Consider the following 21,654-nt stretch of genomic DNA (forward strand, 5'->3'; position numbering starts at 1 on the left):
TGTTTTCATTCAGCTGGGATAAGTTCATCCTTGGACTCCTCTCATTTTCTGGGATAAGTTCATCCCCAGACTCCTCTCATTTTGCACGTCATCACGCTGACGATTACCTATGGCGTGAGCAGCCGAAAAATTGTTTTTGCTACTTTTTGTGGGCCACATCCATGAGAAGAGGAATTTTTGTCTACTAGCTGAGGAGTTTCCAAGTTTTTTTGTTTGCTTGCTAATTGGTCTGCTGTGGAGGCTATCTGAAGTGTTTACAGTAAGTAATCAAGTACTTTTTCTTTCCATGACCTTTCAGTACTTTCATGTGTCAATGCCACAGGCATCTGGCTACGGTTATAGCTAGTGGATCTATAATTGCCCTAGAAACCTGTTTCCCTCGCTTCAAGGTCCTTAACTCTATATTATATTATATATTAACCCTTCAGTTCCTTTTATTTTATTTTGCACTGTGTATTGTGTTGGACGTGGCTGCATTGCAGTTTGTTGGTCGCTCAATATCGGTGTTTTTAACTTTTAACATTTTACTTTGCACTATATATTTGTGTTGGACGTGGCTGCATTGCAGTTGTTGGTCGCTCAATATAGGTGCTTTTTCTAACTATTTAACTATTAACCAATTTTATTTGTTTTTATGCCTACAACACTCTCATTTACACACACCCTCCCTCCCCAATTTACCCACTATTTTAGTGGAGACTTGGGAACCCTTTCATTAGGGATTCCATACCACACCTGTAATGCCACAAAGGTTGCTAGAGAAACTACTGTTTTTTTTTTTTCAAAGCAATTTGCTTGTAAACCAGAGCTAACTTTAACCCCCGCTTGCTAGGGTAACCCTAGCACAAGGGCAACCCTCTCTCCTTGTAAACAGGCCCTTAGGGATTGGTCGTCGTCACGAAACTTCGTCTCATCCAAAGTTCGAGGACATGGGGCAGCCGTCACAATATCTGGGCAACAAAATGTGAAAAACACAACCTCCGAAAATCATAGGTATAAAGAGAGGGGGGGGGGGGGGGGGGGGGGGCAAGCTTCTGTGAATCATGATTGCAGTGATCTCCGTGAAACCTGAACTGCCAAAATCCTCGAGTGTGTACACGTAAATTGAAGATAAATTGAAGAAATTAAATCGTTAATTCCGCCAAAAGACCTTAACTAGCACGGGACTAGCATCTGGTGGCTTGATTAAAATTCAGTTTTGAATCTTTTGATGTAACTTCACACTTCACTGGGCTCAGACTCACCTACAGCTGGCTTCCTTTGGGAATTTATTGGTTCGTAAAACTCTAGTAATCTCTCTGTTTTACAACAAGGGACGGAACGTTTTTGACATTTTGCACTACCTCTATTTACGAGAAGCGCGAAAACGTAAATCTGATTTGTTTCGTGACTCGTGTGACGCTCGTGTTCGTGAACTCGTGATGAAAAAGTTCTATATATAAATGAAAAATAATTACACGTTAAAAAATGGCAAAAATCTCGGCTCGGTTTGTAGAATATACAAAGTGACTTTTTGGCTAAATTTTTCTTATAACCGGTAGAGTAAATTTATCGCAAATTTTGCATTTATATATATACACCCCCTTGCCCCCCGTCTATAAAGTATACTAAGCCGAAATTTTAATTTTGAAAAAACCTCCCGTATTATCTTGGGCGAATGGAACGGTTACCAAGAAATTTTTAGTCTTTCTCGAGCTTTTGAAACCTAGGCAATATTTGCTCCTTCGAACAGTTATTTTACCGTAGAAAGTCGTTGGGAGCCCCTGAACCTAATTCAAAACTTTGAGTCAAACGTCGTTTAGCTTCGTTTCTGCCATTTTGCCCATGCTTTTGTAGCAAATTAAAATTCGGTGCGGCAGAGGCACAACGTATAAACTTGACCGAGGTTTTCCTTTTGTTTCTCGATTACTACCTTCTATAGCTTACGTATTATCCCTGCTATTCTTGTAGATAACAGTGAGTTCAATTTGTGGTTTGACTCGGCCTCCATAAAGTTGGCTTTCAACCTGCTCTGCAAGATTGACCTGTCATCCGTTTCAATGCGCCGAATAAAATGCTTATGTTCTACAAGTTCTAATTATATATTTTTTAAGACATCTTTCGAGTACCGTTTTTATCTTTTCAAAGCCTTAGACACGGCGACTACTGAACTCATTTCGTTTTTCAACCAAATGCCAGAAAAAGGCTAGATCTGACAACTGAAGAGAAGCGAAACGGTACGATACGTAGGTAAATGTAATATTCGTTAGCGATGAACGAAATGACCTGTTCGTGAGCGCCCGAACTGTCAAAAAAAGACCAAAAAATTCAGTGTTGTGACGCCAAAAATAGGCTTCCCCTGAATAAAATCGCAAAACCTTTACTTAACTAGAGATTTATCAACCACTTATAGCGAACAGAAACAGAAAAAATACCTACCGAGTTTTTGATCACCACCTTCCAACTTGATGTTAGCGTGACACATGAGGCGTGCTTGCGTGAGAGCATGTGGTTGTTTGATTTACCAAAATTTTCCGGAAAATCAGGATGGAAAGTAAATAGACACGACTTTTTGTAGGTTGCATGGTAGGGTTTGCGTTAAAAGGGGAAGGGGAAGGGGAAGGGGCAGGGAGAATTTGGGCGCGCGAACGCCCGCCGCGCAGTCTAGACTTCTTGGATCGTTCTATCAGAAAATTTCCGGGAGCAACGGAACATTAGACTAAGAGTAGTCCCCCATTTTTCCTCAGGGATAGTAGACCGTGCGAAACGCGAGCGCGCGTGAAAATCACCCCACGCGAAAAAAGGCGACACGCGTGTCGCCTTTTCTCGCATGGGGTGATTTTCACGCGCGCTCGCGTTTCGCTCGCTCTTCTATCCCTGAGGAAAAATGGGGGACTACTCTTAGTCTAACGGAACATCTGAAAAGATTTTCCTGTTTTTCCTGACGGAATATCCAAACGGAAATTTGTGATCCATTACAACTCCCAAAGCACAAACTCATCGAAAACGCTAAAAATCTTCAATGTTTACTCAAGTTTGGGCTAAAGGTAATGTCACAGTTTTTCAATGACCATGAAATTCAGAGTCCGGGTAGTTAGTTAATCAATTGTGGCCCTGAAAAAATTTAAAGGAAAAAAAAACTACGAATTTTTAAAAAAATGCTTTTGTCGTGAGATTGACTCTTAAACGCCAACAAACGTCAACAAATAGCGAAAACTATAATTTCTATATGTTTGCTTTGCTCGAAATCGCGCATTTACAAGGCCCTAAAGCGTTTTGCTGACTTGCAAGGACCCATCTGTTATAAGGATGCCCAAAATACAGAGGTGAATCTCATAGTTTATTAGATATAATCCGTGTAAAGTTTGCTTATCATTTTCGCATAAATTATGACCTAAATTTGGAAACTGCTGAATTTCTCGAATTGGGTCTTTGCGATTTTGGTGAAACTCTGTTCAGCGCAAGGCACTAATGCGCACTATGTGTAGCCGAGAGATTTTCACGAAAAAATGCTGGCAACAGCAGATTTTCGACTCAGACCTTAAAGGGGCGTGGCATTATAACCACGTGACATTTACTCCCATCGCCAAAAATTTTATGTTATATTGTAGATTGATCTATATGTTATCCATTCTATGTGTTACACTTACGATAAAAGTAAAGGTGGGGATACCAGAGAGCTTCAAAGTAGCATGGTACCCCCTAAAAAAAACTGGGTCGAGTCACCTTAAAAGTAAAATAAATATCTACTCACCAAACGTTGATTAGAAGGAAATTCTAAGGTTTCCTCGGAGTTTCTTAAGCCAAAAGAGATATTTTGTGACTTAAGTTTTTATCTCTTGAATAAAGTATTGTATTGTATTGTATTGTATTGTATTATAACCACATAGGGCAGATCATGATCATCACCAGTTTCAATAACTTGGTGTGGGTTTGATGTTATAATCACATCGATCGACAACTCGTTAGTTTTAGTTACACGAGTTGATCTTGAAACCAGCTGCGATAAATTGAAGCAATTGCAAAAATTAACCAAGGCAATGGCTTCTCTGCAAGGCAATCTGGTGTAATTATGTTGCAGTTTCCGTCCCCTAGTATATAAATCGGTTTGTTCATAAATAATCGCCAGTATGAAACAAGTAGCTTCCCTTAGGTACACATGACTCAGAGCCCCTGACTCAGCTGGTGTTGTTGGAATGCGCAAAAGGAACTGCACGCTAGTAATGACTATAAAACGTTTTATTGTCCTGTAAACTCTTACAAACCTTTCAAAAAATGTCATTTTACTCTCCACTTTTAACTACCTTAACCATACTCTGATTATTAAGTAAATAAACCCCTGGTTTTCACATGACGTCACTAAAATTCAAATTACAAGACTATCCATCCTACTGAGATTTTACTTTCATGGTGTATTAGAGCAGCTGAAAACTAATTTTCAAACAAATGTTCGCTTCAAAAGGTTTCTTGGTTTTCTAATAGAGTACGCTTGAATTTCTAAGCTTTAGCGTGACGCAGCATTTACATGACGGCCGAGATAGCTCTCATTTTGGTTTAAAAAGTGACTTTTTTCGAGGAATTTTGCTATCTAAACAGTTCGAGTATTAGAAAAAGTATTACTTTAATGTTTATGAGTTCCTCTAGGAGTAAATTCACACTTTTGTAGCAAAACTCGGCAACAGATGTTTCTGTTGGTTTCCGTCTGCCATGTTGGAGCTCATCCGGATGAGCTCCAGCACGGCGTCTCCATACAAAGCTCTATAAATTTGGGTAAAACATTTTCTCGGATATCTCGTATACGAATTATTCCTTCGACCCTAATCTTGGCGAGGGTCTTAGTATATTTACCTCCTTTCATTTCACAGATTCTGGACTTTATCTATCGAATGGCTTTGATTTTGATTTTGATTCACTTTGAATGGAGGACACTGAAAACCAGCATAATGCCCTCAACTAAGAGATTGTCCGAAAAATAAACATTTGCTCGAGAAGCGAAGCTTCGAGAGCAAATCCGAAATTTTTGCGTGAATTTTCTTTTTTGGATCAAAAATTAAATCTTACATGAAACAGGCTATTTTTGAATAACCGCTACTCTCTCTTTAAAGCGAGTCCCGGCCATCCATCGTTTTTCCTTTTTTTTTCTTTTTTTTTTTTTAATAGGGTTTTAGCAAACAAAAGAACAGAAAAGAATAGAAAAAAATAAAGGTGTATATTTTTTCGACTGTACTCATCTAAGTTATAGCTTGAACGTGTTATTCCCAAGAGACCATGAGAGGTTCAAAGTTCCACGCATCGGGGTGCCCCATGGGACGTTTCCAACCGGATGTGCTCCACTTGAATACAGGCTGCTGATCATGGGTAGGACCGCTGACCGCCATGCACTGCAATTCCTTCACCATCTTTGAATTTGTTATCTGAATACATATCAAGCCAATAGGTTAAGAACGAGACTAAGCGAAACACAAAGCCTCATCGCAATATTTTTATTTGCGCTCTACGGAAGGCTACACGTAGATTGCGAGCAGTCTCTCTTTATCTTTAGATTTAGTGAGGGGAGTGCACGCGCGCGAGCGTCGAGCCTCTCCCATCTCGCGCCTTCAGTCATGCGGGTGGTCATTTACGTGTCTCACGCGTTTCACTCGAAGGACAAATTTATAGAGACTGCTCGTAGTCAAGGCTACGCATGGCCTTAAACTGAATCCGCTGCGATGAAGTACATTGCCCAAGTTTTGGACAAATCGTGTCTATAATACGAAAGAGACTAAGAAATACAAATTTGGTATTTGTCAATTCATTTTAAAATGAAGAAGATTTCACTTCCGGTCAACGTGCGTTGCTGAAACACGCCTATGCTTAAGCTCCCTATTAAAGACCGTCTGAGTGAGTGCCGTCCTGAATCAGCTGAATCCTCTATTGTTGACCGGACGGGCGTTTCGACAATCTGTATGCTGGTCATCTTCAGATTCATATGAGTTCATAATTGTCAGTTGATGGTATTAAACTTGATTAGTCAGTACCATCGGAAAATTAGTTAATTTTGGTTTCTTCAGAATCCCAATCGCTCAGTTTCTCTCTAAGCTGCTTTTTGCCCCGTCTGTCTGTGCTAAAATACATAACTTAATAGCAAAGGGAGACGTACCTTGGCATCAATTCCGCCGTGCTTTCTGTGTCCCAGTGCACTAATTGGATATTTTCCGTCTGCGGGATTAAGATCTGAGCGAGCAGAGATGCCATTCTCTCCACTGTAAGGAGGTGTGCAGTTACAACGAGACAAAGGGTCTTGTTTAAAGTCATTGTATCTGAAATACCAAAACAGTTTCTAAGCTTAATCTGTGCAGAAAACAAAAGAGACGATATTTTTGATGCACGTTGATAGAGACCTTTAAATTCCAAGAAGAGGCGACTACGCGAACGAGATTTTCTCAATAATAAGTAGTGCGCGCGCGTGAATAAGCGTGATAAACGTGATAGCCACCGTCATTCTCTTACGTGTTTTAGCGAGAATAGAGACTTTTAGATTCGAAGACGAGAAAGACTAAGAGGACGAGATTTTTTTCGTGTATTCTCAAAACAAATAGACATCCCGGAAAGCTTCACTGCACTTTTTTCATCAGAAAAGTCAGCACTGTTATCCTAATTGAAGGAGGTTACGCCCTCTCCCGATCGCAAATTTTAAACCTTCTAACATTTTATATCTTGTTTCCCGCCACTACGACATTCTCGCTAAAAATTCTAAAAATTCCCACCAAGATAAACCAGGAAAACGCTTTCCCGTCGTTACAGAGTGAACCATGTAACAGGAAATAAACTATTCCATGCCTCATGAGTTTCATCATAGTCTCCATGTCAACAACTTTGCTGTGATCACGTTTGAAGATCTGCCCCCGAGGACAGTCCGCATAACTAAAAAATGCACCAAACTTCTTGTAACTCGCCATGGTGCCACTAATGTTGTAAATGTACGGAAAATACCTGAAAGAAAAAACAAACAAAGTTAAGCAAATTTCATTTTATCTAAATATATTTACTTTATGTTTTCATTTACACGTTCATCCATTAGATTATAGGATAACACAACATAACGTCATTTAGAAACGGTTAAGTCCTTTAGGCAGTTACTAGGAATGAAAAAAGAAACAAAAAAACTAGCAACGAATGATATTATACGATAGAATATAAGAATGGATCTACTTAAATTAAACTAACATGAAGCGTTAAAGAGGGAAAACTTCCTGCTTTACAAGGACGCCGTGTAAAAAACAACCTTACTCTTGGAAATTGTGGCAACGAATACTTGATTTGAGACTTGTCAGTGACGATGCCTGCCTTAAATGATCCAGCAAACTATTCCACAAAACTGATCCACTATAACTGAAACTCTTTTTAAAGTGTTCAGTACGGGGAAGCGGTACTGCCAGTTCTTTTTCACCGTATTTCTTAAGTTATATAACGTTGAGTCAATACGTAAAATATAAGTTTTGAGTTCAGATACTCAGGAGTTTCATTATTAAGATCCTTATACATAAGAATAGATAAATCGACCTTACGTTGCAGCTCAAATTTATGCTAATTGAGTAACTGAAGGAGCTCATCCAGACTAGCACCGTAATTTAAAGAAGTAATTATACCAGCAGCACGGTTCTGTAGTTTCTGGAGGCCGTTATTACAATTTGCCCAGACCGTGCTGCAGTATTTGAAGCGAGGCTGTAAAAGAGCGCGAAAAATAGTGAGGAAGGTTTCACGAGGAACAAAGATTCTGACGCGCTTAATTGCAGTAATGCCAGAAGCAACCTTTTTAGAAATCATCTGAATATGGTCATCCCTATTCACTTTAGGGAATTAGGGACTAAAACCTGTTTAGCTGGAGCTTCATTGACGACAATATATATAAGGTTTCTCCGACACGTTAGATAGTCTTTGTCTTCAGCCAGTGAGGAGAAACTCAGTTTTTTTCATGTTTAGCGTGAGCTTATCTGATTAGCTACAAGCCAAACATAGACCCCGTCCAGATCATAATTAAGCTTCTCATTAAAATCGTTGATGTCATTGCTAGCGCAGGTAATGCCTGTATCGTCGGCCTACCTTCTCGGTTGAGAATTATAATGCAGACAATTGGGCAAGTCATTTATGTACAATAAAATAATAAGGGGCCTAAAATGGTCACGAAGGGGCAAACCACTCGTGACAATTGTCTTACCGACTCACAGCTGTTTACTACACAGGAATGTGAACGACCACTAAGTTATGACCTGAATCAGTCTCTTTCGGGGCCGGTTATACCGTAGCAGTCAAGTTAAGATAGCGGTAAGGTATGCTAATAAGCCTTTCTGAGGTCTAGAAAGACAACGGCATTAATGTTGGCGTGGTCACTATCCAATGACCACTATCACTTGCTTCAAGCAAGGCAGTAACGGTGGAGTGAGTATAGTACGAAAGCCAGATTGGTGATTTGACAGTAGTTTACTATCTTTCAAGTATTTACACAGCTGGTCATAAATTATGCGTTCAAACATCTTTGCCCTCAAGGGTGATCAGAATTTAAAGCTTTTATCTTGAGACGATCTTTGAGGCGATTACCAGTCTCAGTCGCTGGCATAATCTTCAGGAATTAATTCTTTCAACACTGCTTGCCGTCTGTAATAGACCTTTTACTGGATTTCTGTAAACAAAGGCACCAACTTATACGCTGTGTCCCTGAGACTTTTCATGCGAGGTTACAGGTTTCGGTCATGTCCTTAAGGTGATTCGCGGCTTCGCCTTCAACCAGTGTAACCAACTAGAGACTCGAGTTAACAAAATTCAGTGATTTATACAGAGTGTGAATTTGACAAGCTTTGACCTGGTTTCATTGTGTGTCATCACTGGAGTGGAATACTGGAAAGGTCTTTTCACTATATTGTTTATATTGTTAAATACTAAAAATTTATGTAATTTATCAGTCTAAATTTAATCGCACTACCCGCTCCTATTCGCAGGGGTTAATTACGGTTAGTATAATTTATTAATTTGTAATTGTGCGAATTAGGTGCGTGAATAATACAATGTAATTATAATAAAAATGGTATAAATCTGTCGTTTGCGCTTACGGTATGTTGTAACTGGCCCAGTAGGTGCTCTCTTGTAAGAAAACAGACATGTCGGCTGATTCTATTATCCCAGGTAGCTGTTCCAGGATCCACAGTGTTCCAGGCTTGATGTTCTCTCCAGGTGTGAATCGTTTGTAATCAAGAACCATCCACTAATAAATTTGCAAGAAAATAAATATATGATAAATGAATTATCTTTTCAACCCACCGAGGGGCTTGTACAAGGATCATAAAACACAACACTGGAAACAAATACTTATTTCAAATGGAACGAAAGCTGTTTTTCTTTAAGCCTGACTGAAGAATAATGATAACCTTGCGTAGCAGGCCCCGGTTTTTCAAACGTTGGATAGCGCTATCTACCGAATAAAGATCTATCTAGTGGATAACGCAATTGGTTTCCCTGATACTTATCCGCTGGATAGTGATTTATCCGGTGGATTGCGCTATCCAACGTTTGAACCAGCGCAAGGTGCTTGAAAATAGGGAGCAAGAAAGAACGGGGCACGCGGGAGAGACACGCGAGGGGAGAGGTAGCGCCTGCCCAAGAGGCTTCAAAATCACTTTTTTCCATTCCTTCTCTCCTCGCGTGTCTCCCACGCATGCCCCGTTATCTCTTGCGTACTTCTTTCAAACGCCCGCTACGCAGGCTAAATCATGATCGGAACGGGACTCCACCAAGGAGCAGAGGTCCAGATTTAAGTCCAGGGCCCGGTAACCTCTTGGCCATGCACAACAAGAAGACATTAGAGATTCTGCCATAGTCCCTTCTTAAAGCCAGGATAGTTTGATCAAGGTAAATTAAGTTTCTACTTTTCGACTTAACAGAACAGACTTTCTAGAAAGAGAACTACTCCAAGCACACTAACGTCGAAAGTGGCACACACCTGATTGTTGTAGCTGTTCCAGAAAAACGTTTTCATCGCGTGAAGTACCACAAGGGGCAGCAACAGGTACAGGTGTCGATTGATTTGAAAAAAAAGAAAAGAAAGAACACAACAACAAAAAGTATTGAGGAAAATAAAAAATTGAAAATACAGGAAGAGTATACATGCATCAAACCTACCCCACCTTTCCCCTTAGCACCACCCCAACCCCCCCACCCCCCCCCCCCGCCCGCTAGGCAAAACAACATGTTGCAAATGAGCGCCCTTCCTTCTCCTACACTTACTTAAAGAGTACGAATATAAAAGGAGAGCCTCTTTTCAACTTCTCCGAACATAATCAGCAAAGGGGAATAACAGGAAGCTTAAGCAACGACGACGGCGACACCTACATTTAACAAAAACGTCACTTAAGAAGAGAAAAAGAGCTAGCTGCTTCAAACTTTATCGCGTGTAAAATTCCATCTCGTTCAATTCGACAAAAAAGCCGAATTTTTCTGGAGTGAAATTCTAAAGGACTGCATCGAAGTTCAGGAAAACAAAAAGAAAATAATTGTCTTGTCAGTATTCACTTCCTCCACAAAACGTGAAAATAGGAAGTTTTACGTTGTTGTCACGCAACGACAGCAAAAAAAATGTAAAAAAAGGCGTGATACACGTGCACAGGTATTGTTTTGCTAATCTTAACTCATTGCTTTTTTGCCGTTCTCGTTGCCGTTGCCGTCGTCGTTGCCTAACCTCCCTAATAACTGCTGATGACGCGCGGAAAAATAAGCTTTTCTTGAAAAGAAATTATTTCTTTTCAATTCAGAGCTTAAGTCCTAGCTCAAACAGGGTTTCACAGTGCTGCTCATAACTAAAGCTGGTCACTTACAAGAGTGGTCGCAAGCAACTGTATTAAACCCAACGTTAACTGACCAATAATAGAACAAATGTGCATGGCAACACTGGTTTAGGGACTGTTCGTTATTTATGCCTAAGGGGGGGCCGGTGTTTAGAGTGGGGGGGTAAAATTTTCAAAATCAATGAAAAAGGGGGGGTGTTTTTTTAAAATACAAATAAGGGAGGGGGGTAAGCTTTCAGAAACTGTTGTTTCAACACTTGTGTAGCCGTTTTGCAGACATATTTAAAAAGTTGAACTCTGTATCGAGAATTCTATTTTAATACAACGCGCCTGGTCTTTATAGTTTGAAAAGCCAAGAAAACGTGACGTGGAGTAGCGTTATTTAAAGATTCCAATATATATTACCTTATTAGGTCCCTTTACATGCAATCTGATATTTAATAATAGCATTGTTTATAATTTTTGTCTCCAGTTTCAGAAGTACATCCTCGTGGTTCAATCCTTGCAATGAGCTCCTTACAAACTTTCCTACTGTTGACTTCTCTCTTAAATCTGATCTTTTCTGGGCCCAAGTTAACACCGGCGCTGCAAATTCGCTTTCCTCATTTAGAGCTTCCATACTGTACGATCACAAATGACCTTGCAATGGATTTTGGTTTATCGGCAACCGGCCAGAACACGTGTTGTACGCAATTTCGCAATCGGAGGTACGTCGCGTCCTGAGGGGAGGGGGGTGGGGGTAGGGGGTCACATTTTGGGCCTGTCACATAAACGGGGGGGGGGGTAAATTTTTCATATGCCTGAATTGTTTGAAAATCACCGACCCCCCCTTAGGCATAAATAACGAACAGTCCCTTAGTGCTATAAATTCCCTTACAACGCAAAGAGACTATTCATTTACAAAATGTCAGCAAACCATGACTACTGCTACATGTATCATTTGCAGTCTTGAAGTGTTTTAGTCTTTTTTTGTCTTATATTTCTTAATTCTGATTTTTTGATTTACCTATTGACCGACTCATTTATTATTTGACTGATTATACATGTAGCTGGCAAGAGGAAAAGAGCTAACTAATTTTCTCTTGATCTGGTTGAGTGTTCTAAAAAATACCAAACCACTGTCGAAAAAGGTCTAACTTAGCTTATAGGAAGGAGGTATTTAACAGAGAATACATGTAGATCTTTCAGAAGGCCTATAACTTACGTTCCACTGTTGTATTTTGAAAATAAGTAGGCCCACTCTCCCGAGGTACTTGCTAATCGGTTGGCCACAATAGAACGAATCCACTCTAGAACAATACCAGTCTCTGTAACATATTTCCACAGGTCTGGGTTACTGTTTCCAATAGTGGTTTCCTGAGATACCTGTTATGCAAACAACAAATAAGAAAAAACAAAACTGTAGAACCTATCGAAACATTACTCATAATTGTCTTTGTCACTGCTTCATCCCTCTTTCCTTATCAAGCTAATTATCACTGCTACACGGATATTATTTAATGTTTTGATATTAAGACTAAATTTAGGCATTGAAATGGTTTCCTGTCATATGTTGCCAACGATGGCAAGTTTATGCATATTTGCAATTAGTACAGTATGCAGGTGGTGAACTGAATAGCCATAGAGTTCTTTTGATCTCATTTTCATTTTGTTTCCTATGAAGATAGCCGGTGCTCATCCTAACAGTAGTCAGAGAAAATTCCCCCCCCTCCCCCGCCCATAGTGACAGTCATGGAGTTTTAATGCTAAACCTGCAAAATCACCAAGAAATTAATTATTGTTAGTGCTCTCTGATGACAGTTGTTTGATATCTTGTTCATGACTCCACAGAGGCATTTTGTGTGTGAAGGCACTAAGTACATGTCAGTGAAGGATCAAAGGGAGGGGCCTGGCCGCCCACCCCCCTCCCCCCTATTTTTAGACCAAACTGAGTTCCAAGGGTCGAAAAAAATGATTTTTTAGACCAGGCCCCCCCTTATCTCAGGGTCTGGATGATCAGCCCCCCCCCCCTTAACAGGAGGTCTGGATCCGCCACTGAATGTAATGCATTCAGTACAGAATTGGCCAAAAACAGTGCATATCCTCGTGACAAAGCCCCTTACTACTGGTGGTATGGGTCTTCTTCTCATGCATTGTTTAGCAAAGAGTGTTTTCAGCCCACAGCACTAAGGGATCTGAGGGAGGGGCACAGACCGCTTAACCCTATAAGCCCCAAAGGTGATCAACATCAATTTTCTCCCAACAATATCCATACATTTTCAGGAGATAAGGTTATGAGAATTACTGAAATGATCACTAAAGAGAAATTGCTTCGATCTTTTATCAAATTCTCTCAACTACCTCTTTAAAGAAATGTATAGAGATCAGTTTGGAGAATTGGTATGTGGATACTGGGGCTTAAAGGGTTAAGCGGTCTCTACCGTTTTGGACTGACGATGAGGGTAGAATAACAAACATGAGTACATCCTGGCAAAAATAATAATAGCACAAAATCATAAAAACAATTTTTTGTTCCACTGACCATGCCACTGCTCAACATGTAGAAGTCATCACCACTAGTCATACTGGCTGGGTATGAGGAAAAACTCTGCTTTCTTCCTGGAATGATGTCTCCTAAAATATTAACCAGCAATTATAAAACTTAATATTGTAGCAGAATCAGGTTTTAATTACACAGGAAAAAATAACGGATTCCCATTTTTGGATATTTAAAGAATACCCACAAAAATCCCAAATTTGGAAGAGTGAGACAAGTCCCAATCATGGAACTTGGTTCGGAATTCCCTGGTTGGGATTTTTATGGGTATTCTTTAAATACCATAAAATATCCAAAAATGGGAATCCGTTATTTTTTCTTGTGAATTAACTACATTGTAGAAGTATTAATTTACACCAGACAGAAAAAACAGGAAGATAAGAGCTGCAATGTAGCGTGACGACACACATGTGAGTGGTAAATGACATGAGTGTGTCTATACCATGAGGATTGCCAGGAAAAGTGAGGACGAACCATGTGTTGTAGCTTATGTAATTGGACAGTATGTAGTTTGTTCTTGTAATAAACATCATTTACAGCTTACGCTTGTGGAGTGTTTAACAGTAATGTGAGACTTAAGAAATCAAAGGGACCAACAGAATTGTCTGTAATAGAGAGGAGTCTGTTGAATTATGGTGGGAGAGTTTTGACTGTACATGTATGATTCTCATTGAAGCCTACTTGCAATCAACAAGGAGGAGAGGGTAGTTTCTGGTAAAAAGGCCAGCTTTTTGGTCATATGACTTACCTTTATCTCCACTCACACTGACTGGGATATCATAAAGTTTAAACACCCTCAGCATTCCTGAATATGAATTCCACGTAACCTGAGAAATGAAAAGGTCTTTGTTGCCTGGCAACAGTTTGATTAGTGCAGAACAGGATCCTGAACCAATCACATGATGTATGTTCTTTTTTCCTAACACCTGCTCCAATACTGGTAAGTCACCATCCGCCTGCGCTAATCTGTTAAAAACAAAGAAAACAGAAAAGAGAAATCACTGAATTGTAGCCTGCATTTATTTAGTTTATTTATTTATTGTGCCCAAAACAAAACGTTCAAAAATTAATACTCTATCATTTTATGTGGTAAAATATTTCAATTTGCCACTTCATCAAAATCAATAACTTATTAATATCTATTATTTATAATAATAACTACAGTCAACTTCTCTATAGTCTTTATAGTAGACACTTCAGAGACCTCAAGTTAATTAGTGTCCTCATTGGCAAGAGTCCGTATTAGCAGTAGTTTATTTCAGTCAAACACCTGTAATTTGATTTTTCCTGGAATTTAGCTGCTGTCTGCATTAGTGGGGTGTCCATATTAGCAAGGTGTCCATATTAGCGAGGTGTCCACAAGGCAAGAGTTATGGTAACTGCATTTGTTATAAATAATAATCATCACTATAAAATTTATAGGTATTTTAGACTTGAATCTTTTTCTTTTTTCTCTTACTTCAGGCAACATATATCATTCCTGGATCAATTTAACTTCAATACAAACATCTTTGCAATCATCATATGTCATAACTTACAGGAATGCAAAATCCGAAATAGAGGGAAGGCTTGCATTTGCTGCATAACCCTTTTTGAGGCCTTCAGACTGTGCGAGAATAAGCTTCACCTAATAACATGAATTAAACCTGACATTAGCCCAACATAGTGTATTTTGTATTGAAGTTACAGTACGTTACTATAACTGATGCAATAACACTGACAAGTTCAGGGCTTAAGCTCTTATGAGTAGTTTGTTTTTAAAATTCAGCAGTAACACACATGTAATAATCTTTAATTTTACACTTTGGTCTCTAGTCAATAATGATTGTACTTGTAAATAGTTTTATTTATTCAATTTAAATTGATACAAATTAGCTGCTTATTTTAATTTATAGTGTCCCCATTTAGTGGTCCCTGCTATGTTAGTTTGACACTCAAATAAGGTATTGATTAATTGAGGGCTAACAGTTTGGTTTTCTTGCTGCTACAGAGGGCCAATGATTACGACACTATAAAAGTCAATCCATAAAACTGATTCAGAAGGTTGGCAGTGCAGTATTACTTTAAAATATATATCTTCAGTTAATTGAATAAGCTATGCATGTAGATCTATACATGTACGCTTATTTGCTTTTCCTATTTATAAGAGTGTTTAATTCACTTTCATTATGTTGCAACTTTATTTTTAGCATTTAGGGATGGAGCTGATAGGTACTTTAATTCTTAAACCATGCCTCACAGTTTCTACAAATTATTTTTATCTAATATTAATAAAATTAAAATTGGATCTGAAATTTGCTCTTTATTTGCTGTAAACGTGACTCTAAATCTCCCTTAGTAGTTAAAATGTCAATATTAGTGTAATAGTAATTAGGGCTACATCAGATTTTCTAAGTTATCAGTAAATAAACTTACAGTTCGTACTGGTTAAAGTCTATTTAACCATTTAGCTGCACCTTGTTTTAACCCTGCCCATAAAGCAGTATACACTTTAACTGACCTGGTACCAATATTTGTCACCAGGGTTACTAGTAATTTGTGCCATCATCCATTTTTCATTTTCACCAAGAAACCTGCCAAGCTTCATGCAGAATTCTGGCTCAGAATCACAGTAACCAGCCAGGGTGTTTTGATAAGCTTTGTACATCAATTCTCCAGTTAGAAATCCCTCAGTCATTCCCACTGCCATTGCCTGAGTCATATCTGGATATGAGCCATTTGAGTGAACCTCAAGGAATGACCATCTATCACAAAAATTATGATATTATTACAAAATAAATGCACTTTGAGTGTTATTTACCCGGGGGGGAGAGGGGGGGGGGGGTACTCCTGCGAATTTTAGATAGGGGTGTGCCGCGAAGGTTCAGAACCCTAACCCTATTTAAGGACTAAGAAAGCGAAAACTGATAACCTTTTTAAGGCCGAAAGCCGAAAAATGACACCCTATTCAAGGAAAAAACAAAATTATTAATAGCATGAAAAGGAAAACTATGTTTCTTCTCTGTAACATTGGATGTATAGCATCAAGAATAAAATACTAGAATAAGCCTAGTTTTTACAAAAATCTTCGTTTAGGCGGGCGTTTTCACACTCCAGTATTAGATAAGACAATTAAGCTACCCTATCTAAGGACCACACCAGGAACACAGAAACAAAAGGGTAAAAAAGATACCCTATTTAAGGACCAAGAACCTCAAAAAACATACCCTATTCCGCGGCACGTACCTATATTGCCCATATATGGGAGTACCCCCCCGGGGTTATTTAGCACAAATGACTATGAGAACACCATCATTGCATCTCCAACTGGAGATGGGACCTAAAAATTAAGGTGGTCATTTGAGCTGTGCATAGGTCTACCCTTTTAAAGCAAATTATGGCAGTACCTTCATTTCTAGATTTTTGGAGACCCTGATCAGTATTGGTCTGACCCTGTGGATCAAAACCACAACCTCCCACTCAGCGGCCAAGCTACCGACTGAGCTAGTCCTGTCAAGGTAAGTAGTCTTTAAATAAAAAAAGGCAGTGATGTACGTAAAATGGTATAAAGAGTTTCCGTTGAAATTGACAAGTTGGGCCAAGCCAATTTATCAAGGAAATTCCATCTTCACCATAATATTTGTTTGTTTGCACCAAATTTTCCAAACATAATTATAACATTTTATTGAAAAAAGGAAAGTGCAGTTGATCTCAACTTTAGATGCAAGAAGCTTTAGAACGATATTGCACTTTTACTTAATACCAGCTAAGGTATTCCAAATTGGCCTACTTCCAGGCTGAGGTGATTGTTTTGACTTTAAAGATTTCTTGAAACAGGGTTATAAATATTGAAGACCATGGGCATCCAATGAAACCCTTACCAAGTTTACCCATTCCAGCAGGCTCTGTGCAACGTTGACCCTTGCCGAAGAACAAAGGAATTCTTATATATCAAGTTATGATTTAAAAAGACAACTTGCACTGTTGCCCTTCAATATTTTCTCAAACTTCTTGGGAAGGTACATGAAGATACAGTCGAACCAGGGCTCAAAATAACGGCCAGTCAATGAACAATGTCCGGCCAGAATGGTGTCTTGACCGGTCAAAAGTTCCACTTGCCGGGAATGTTGACTCCGAGGTCACACAGACCCCTATTCTTGAACAAACAGCCAAACACTCACCCGTAAATCTTAGGGCGCTTTCCAAAAGTCAGAACTGGCAGGCCGGACCATGGCTGGACCAGACTTTCTGGCAACGAAATAGGCTTTTTCCATGAAGTTTAGCTGAAAAACCCTCCCCTCTGTGTATAATATTTTGGATAGACTGATCTGGATGGCTAGTTTTTATTAAAAGTGAAATTCTCATTAAGGTGGGAATGGGCTGGCTAGTCAGTTCTGACAAATGGAAAGCGCCCTTAGATTGTCTCTTTGTAAAAATACAATGACGTTCACTAATACAAAATTACACAAGGATTAGTTCATTTTTTTCCCATTGTTTAGACTGGTCTGAAAACCAGACTTGACCAAACAAAAAATTTCTTTGGTCAGTCATCGTGTCCGGCCACTGTCCAAAAAAATACACTACGGGGGCAATAGAAAGTGTCCATATTAATTGGGTATCCATATCAATGGGCTGTCTGTGTTGAGGATCCATTATTTTTATTCTTAGTACAAATTTTGCTTCACTTTGTTTCAAACTCATTATCACACATTACCATACCCAAAAACAAAGAAAAATGAACTTTAAACCAAGGATAAAACTGAACTATAACACCCGTATAAAGTGGGTTGAATTTAGAGAAAATGTAAAGGCTAGGGAGAAAGAAAACAGTGTCCGTAATAATGAGGTGTCCATATTAAGCATAAGTCCATAAAGCAGGGTTCAACTGTACATGAGGTGTAATATGTACACCTCCCCAACCTTCCTCCTCCGTACCACCCCATGGCCACTTCTTTCTTTCCTTTTCTTTTCTTTTTTATATTATTTACCCTCAGCAATATTTATTGCACTGATGCTAGTTGGGCCGAGCAGATGTCTGAAACAATAATTCAAATCAAACTTAACAGGGTTAAGAATCCCAACTGGCGAGAGGCTATTTACAAGTGTGATCAAGGATTTTTGGCACTTTCCATTCAACCCAAAATTTCGAAATTTTTGGTTGGTATGTTATCAAATGTAAAGGACCATTTCGGTTTAATCCTACCAGAATATTCAGGACCAGCTTTGATGGTGGTCCTCTTTGACCAGTTTAGCCATTTCAGTAGGTTGGACCAAAATGTCCCTTCCCATTTGAGAAAATTGCTGTCCCCAGTACCACTCTTTTGTATCCTGCTTGCAAGAACAATATTACCAAATGTGTAGTGGCTCAGTTGGGTCGAGTATTTTCAACCGGAATCTACTGTTCCACTGGGCATGCGAAATTTCAAACCAGAATTTTGCTGAATGGAAAGTGCCCTTGAACTGGGGACTTCTAAGAACAAATCCAGCTAGCCATTAGGGCAAGACTTGGGGGGTTGGCTACACTGACCCCATTCCAAAAGTGAATGTTGTATAATCTGCTGGAAACGGTCGTCACTTACTTCCATCCGCCAAACTGACATTTTCCTCTCAGTGGCTCTCACAAGATATTCACTTTTCTTACATGATATTTCTCTGTATCTTGAAATTTCTGTTCATAAAATTAAAGTCAAAGTCTCTTCAATTTTTAAGGACCAAAAAAATTCAGGATGGCACGAGTAGGATTCGATTCAACTCTGCAGTGCATCACTTTAACCCTTACACCACCGAGGATTTGCTGACAATGAATGGTTTGATTTGAATATATAAAGCAACAACCCTAACCCTAACCCTTACTTTCTGTACGAATCATTAATCTTCAACGTCAGTTTGGCGGATGGAAATAAGTGTTGACCGCTGGAAACTTGCACATTTGGTCTGCCATATGTGCAATTAAATTAAATTAGAAAAAAATAAGCATTTAACGAGAATAATTTTCTCAAACTTTCCAACCACCACTTATGTCCACGATTGTATTACTATTATTTCCTCCTCTTTGAGTCACGAGACAGTAAGTAAATTACATAAGCTTAACTCCCTCTTTTCCTCTTTTTTTCAAAAAATGTAGTCTTACAATTTACTTTAATGCGATAAGTGAGATTTAAAACTAGAGCAGTATTATTTTTAATAGCATTATTGACTCATAATTGCTTTTATTTCCTTCAGTACTTACCCTGTAGAATGAATTTCGTCCCGAAATTTCCCCCAAGCTACTGCGCGCGGCTCCGACGAGTCACATCCGAGTTTTACATGAAGAGTTTTGTCATCGGTATTTTGAACTACACAGGCAAGTTTTCCTTCTCCTTTCACTGCAATAATGTTAAGACAAACGGCTAACGAAACAATTAGAATTAGAAAACGTCGAGGCTCTCGCCATGAAGCCATGATGATGTCTTTCACTTTTCTGACACACTGCACGTGATCTAGAATGGGTAGCCTGCGGTAAGGGGTAACCTCAGGAGCCCATCACCCGATGGGCTCCTGCAGGGAACCTGTTTTATCACAGGTAACCCAAGCTCGAAATATGAGCATCGGCGCGCATCGGCACTGTTGCGTAACATTCAAAATATAAGGATTTGTATGGGAAAAAAACCTATCGTTTCTGTAACCTACGAAAATGAAAGGATTTTAATAAAAAACAGCTTACTTTACTTAAAATGTGTGTTACGTCTCTCCTGTGGTCCACGGGCCGATTTATGGCCGTTTTATGGGTTTTTATGTAAACTGTTTTCTCTCTATATAAAGGTTTTTTTCCCCATACAAATCCTTATATTTTGAATGTTACGCAACAATGCCGATGCTCGCCGATGCTCATATTTCAAGCTTGGGCTACCTGTAGTTTTATAGCACGGAATCCGCCATTTCCACATATCCCATAATACACTTTGTTTGCGTGTTTCTTACCCCGCCCCCAACACCCGCATGACAGTGCGTGCAAGAGCATTATGCGGTAAGACCGTACCCCGTACCTAGCCTGCGAAAACATCCGTTTCTCCTCGCTCTTCGCCGCTGGGGACGTTTCGCGCGAAACGTCCCCAGCGGCGAAGAGCGAGGAGAAACGGATGTTTTCGCAGGCTAGACCGTACCACCCTAACACGCGATTTCGATTTGCACCTGACGTGTAGGGGAGTAGCCATGATATTTTCCCCAAATCCACTGGCAATTGGGTCGTAACGAAACGCTGAAGCATTATGATTGTCGGGGGGGGGGGGGGGGGGGGTCCGGGGTATGCTCCCCGGAACGATTTCACCGTAGGTCCGTCTGAAATAGCTGGAAGTGAGCTGAAGTGGGTCTAAACTCCTATCTTTCTTAAATACTTATATGGTTTATAGTTTTTGAAAATCAGGCAGTTACTGCTCCTTGAATTACGTCAAACTCTTTACTTGACTTCAATAGAACCATACTAATAATAATAATAATAATAATAATAATAATGGTTTATTAACAGTGTTACATTTAAGATTCTTCACGGTGTTGCGCCTAGCTATCTTAAGGATCTTGTCTCTGTCTTACCGGACTCACGTTACCAACTGCGCCGTAACAATAATGGTATATTGTTAGAAAGGCCTCGGCTAAGAACGAAGAAGACTTTGGGAGATCGCGCGTTATCGATGGCTGCCCCCTTTTTATGGAACAGTCTTCCTCTGCCAATAAGACAGGAAACATCAATCGACTCTTTTAAACGCTCTGTTAAAACATATCTATTTAAGAAGGCTTTTAGTTAGATTATCTATTTATTTATTTATTTATTTTTAAATATTGTAATTTTACCGGGTAATTTTACTGGTTTTTAGTTTTGTTATTAATAATATTGTAATGCGCTTTTGAGTATTTTTATAGAAAAAGCGCAATATAAGTATTAAATATTATTATTATTATTATTATCCAGTGGCTCTTCACCTGTTAAAAACTACAATATTAAAAAAAAGAAAAACTATAATATATTACAAAAATAAAATTGAATTAAAATCTACAATATATATATAAAAAAAGCAAAAATATCGGACTATAAAAGGATATTGTATGAAAAATAAAAATGTTATAAAGATTAATACAACCCTATATACAATTTACAAACTATTTACAAATGTTATTAAATAGATAGGCATTAACTCAACCTCGTTCCCAAGGCTTTCCCCTCAAAAAAGGGTGGGCCCGACCCACTTTTTTGAGGGAAAAGCCCTGGGGACGAGGTTGGCATTAACTTCCCTAGAATATACTTTGACGTCGCTACAGTTTCTAATATTTGCCGGAAGGACATTAAATAACTTGGCAGCAGAGTCTTGAAAG

At 39.1% G+C, this 21,654-nt stretch overlaps 2 protein-coding genes across 2 annotated transcripts in view; both read right to left on the reverse strand.

Moving 5' to 3' along the window:
- LOC140951546 (dapdiamide synthesis protein DdaC-like) overlaps positions 1-2,476 on the reverse strand; it is an 11,976-nt gene extending 9,500 nt beyond the window's left edge. The window contains exon 1 of the mRNA XM_073400823.1: positions 2,419-2,476. The gene's annotated coding sequence lies outside the window, so the exon portion shown is untranslated. The remainder of the gene's footprint in view (positions 1-2,418) is intronic.
- Positions 2,477-4,203: 1,727 nt separating this feature from the next.
- Positions 4,204-19,793, reverse strand: LOC140951547 (putative phospholipase B-like 2). Its single transcript, XM_073400824.1, has 11 exons — positions 19,538-19,793; positions 15,830-16,073; positions 14,868-14,956; positions 14,078-14,295; positions 13,315-13,406; positions 11,998-12,158; positions 9,953-9,965; positions 9,066-9,217; positions 6,799-6,951; positions 6,119-6,278; positions 4,204-5,393 (listed from the first exon to the last, which is right to left on the reverse strand). Exons 1-11 carry the CDS (start codon positions 19,747-19,749, stop codon positions 5,232-5,234), a joined length of 1,656 nt encoding a protein of 551 aa, XP_073256925.1. The 5' UTR covers positions 19,750-19,793; the 3' UTR covers positions 4,204-5,231.
- Positions 19,794-21,654: the final 1,861 nt, after the last annotated feature.

The sequence above is a fragment of the Porites lutea genome, chromosome 11 (assembly GCF_958299795.1).
Source record: "Porites lutea chromosome 11, jaPorLute2.1, whole genome shotgun sequence".
NCBI lineage: Eukaryota > Metazoa > Cnidaria > Anthozoa > Scleractinia > Poritidae > Porites > Porites lutea.

What these genes read in the sequence shown, in the direction of transcription:
- LOC140951547 (XM_073400824.1), bottom strand. Translation starts at nt 19,749, where the DNA reads ATGGCTTCATGGCGAGAGCCTCGACGTTTTCTAATTCTAATTGTTTCG. An exon ending in ATTTCGGATTTTGCATTCCT is followed by an intron (nt 14,296 to 14,867) that starts GTAAGTTATGAC and finishes TGTTTTTAACAG; the next exon opens with ATTAGCGCAGGCGGATGGTG. An exon ending in CAGTGTGAGTGGAGATAAAG is followed by an intron (nt 13,407 to 14,077) that starts GTAAGTCATATG and finishes TTAATATTTTAG; the next exon opens with GAGACATCATTCCAGGAAGA.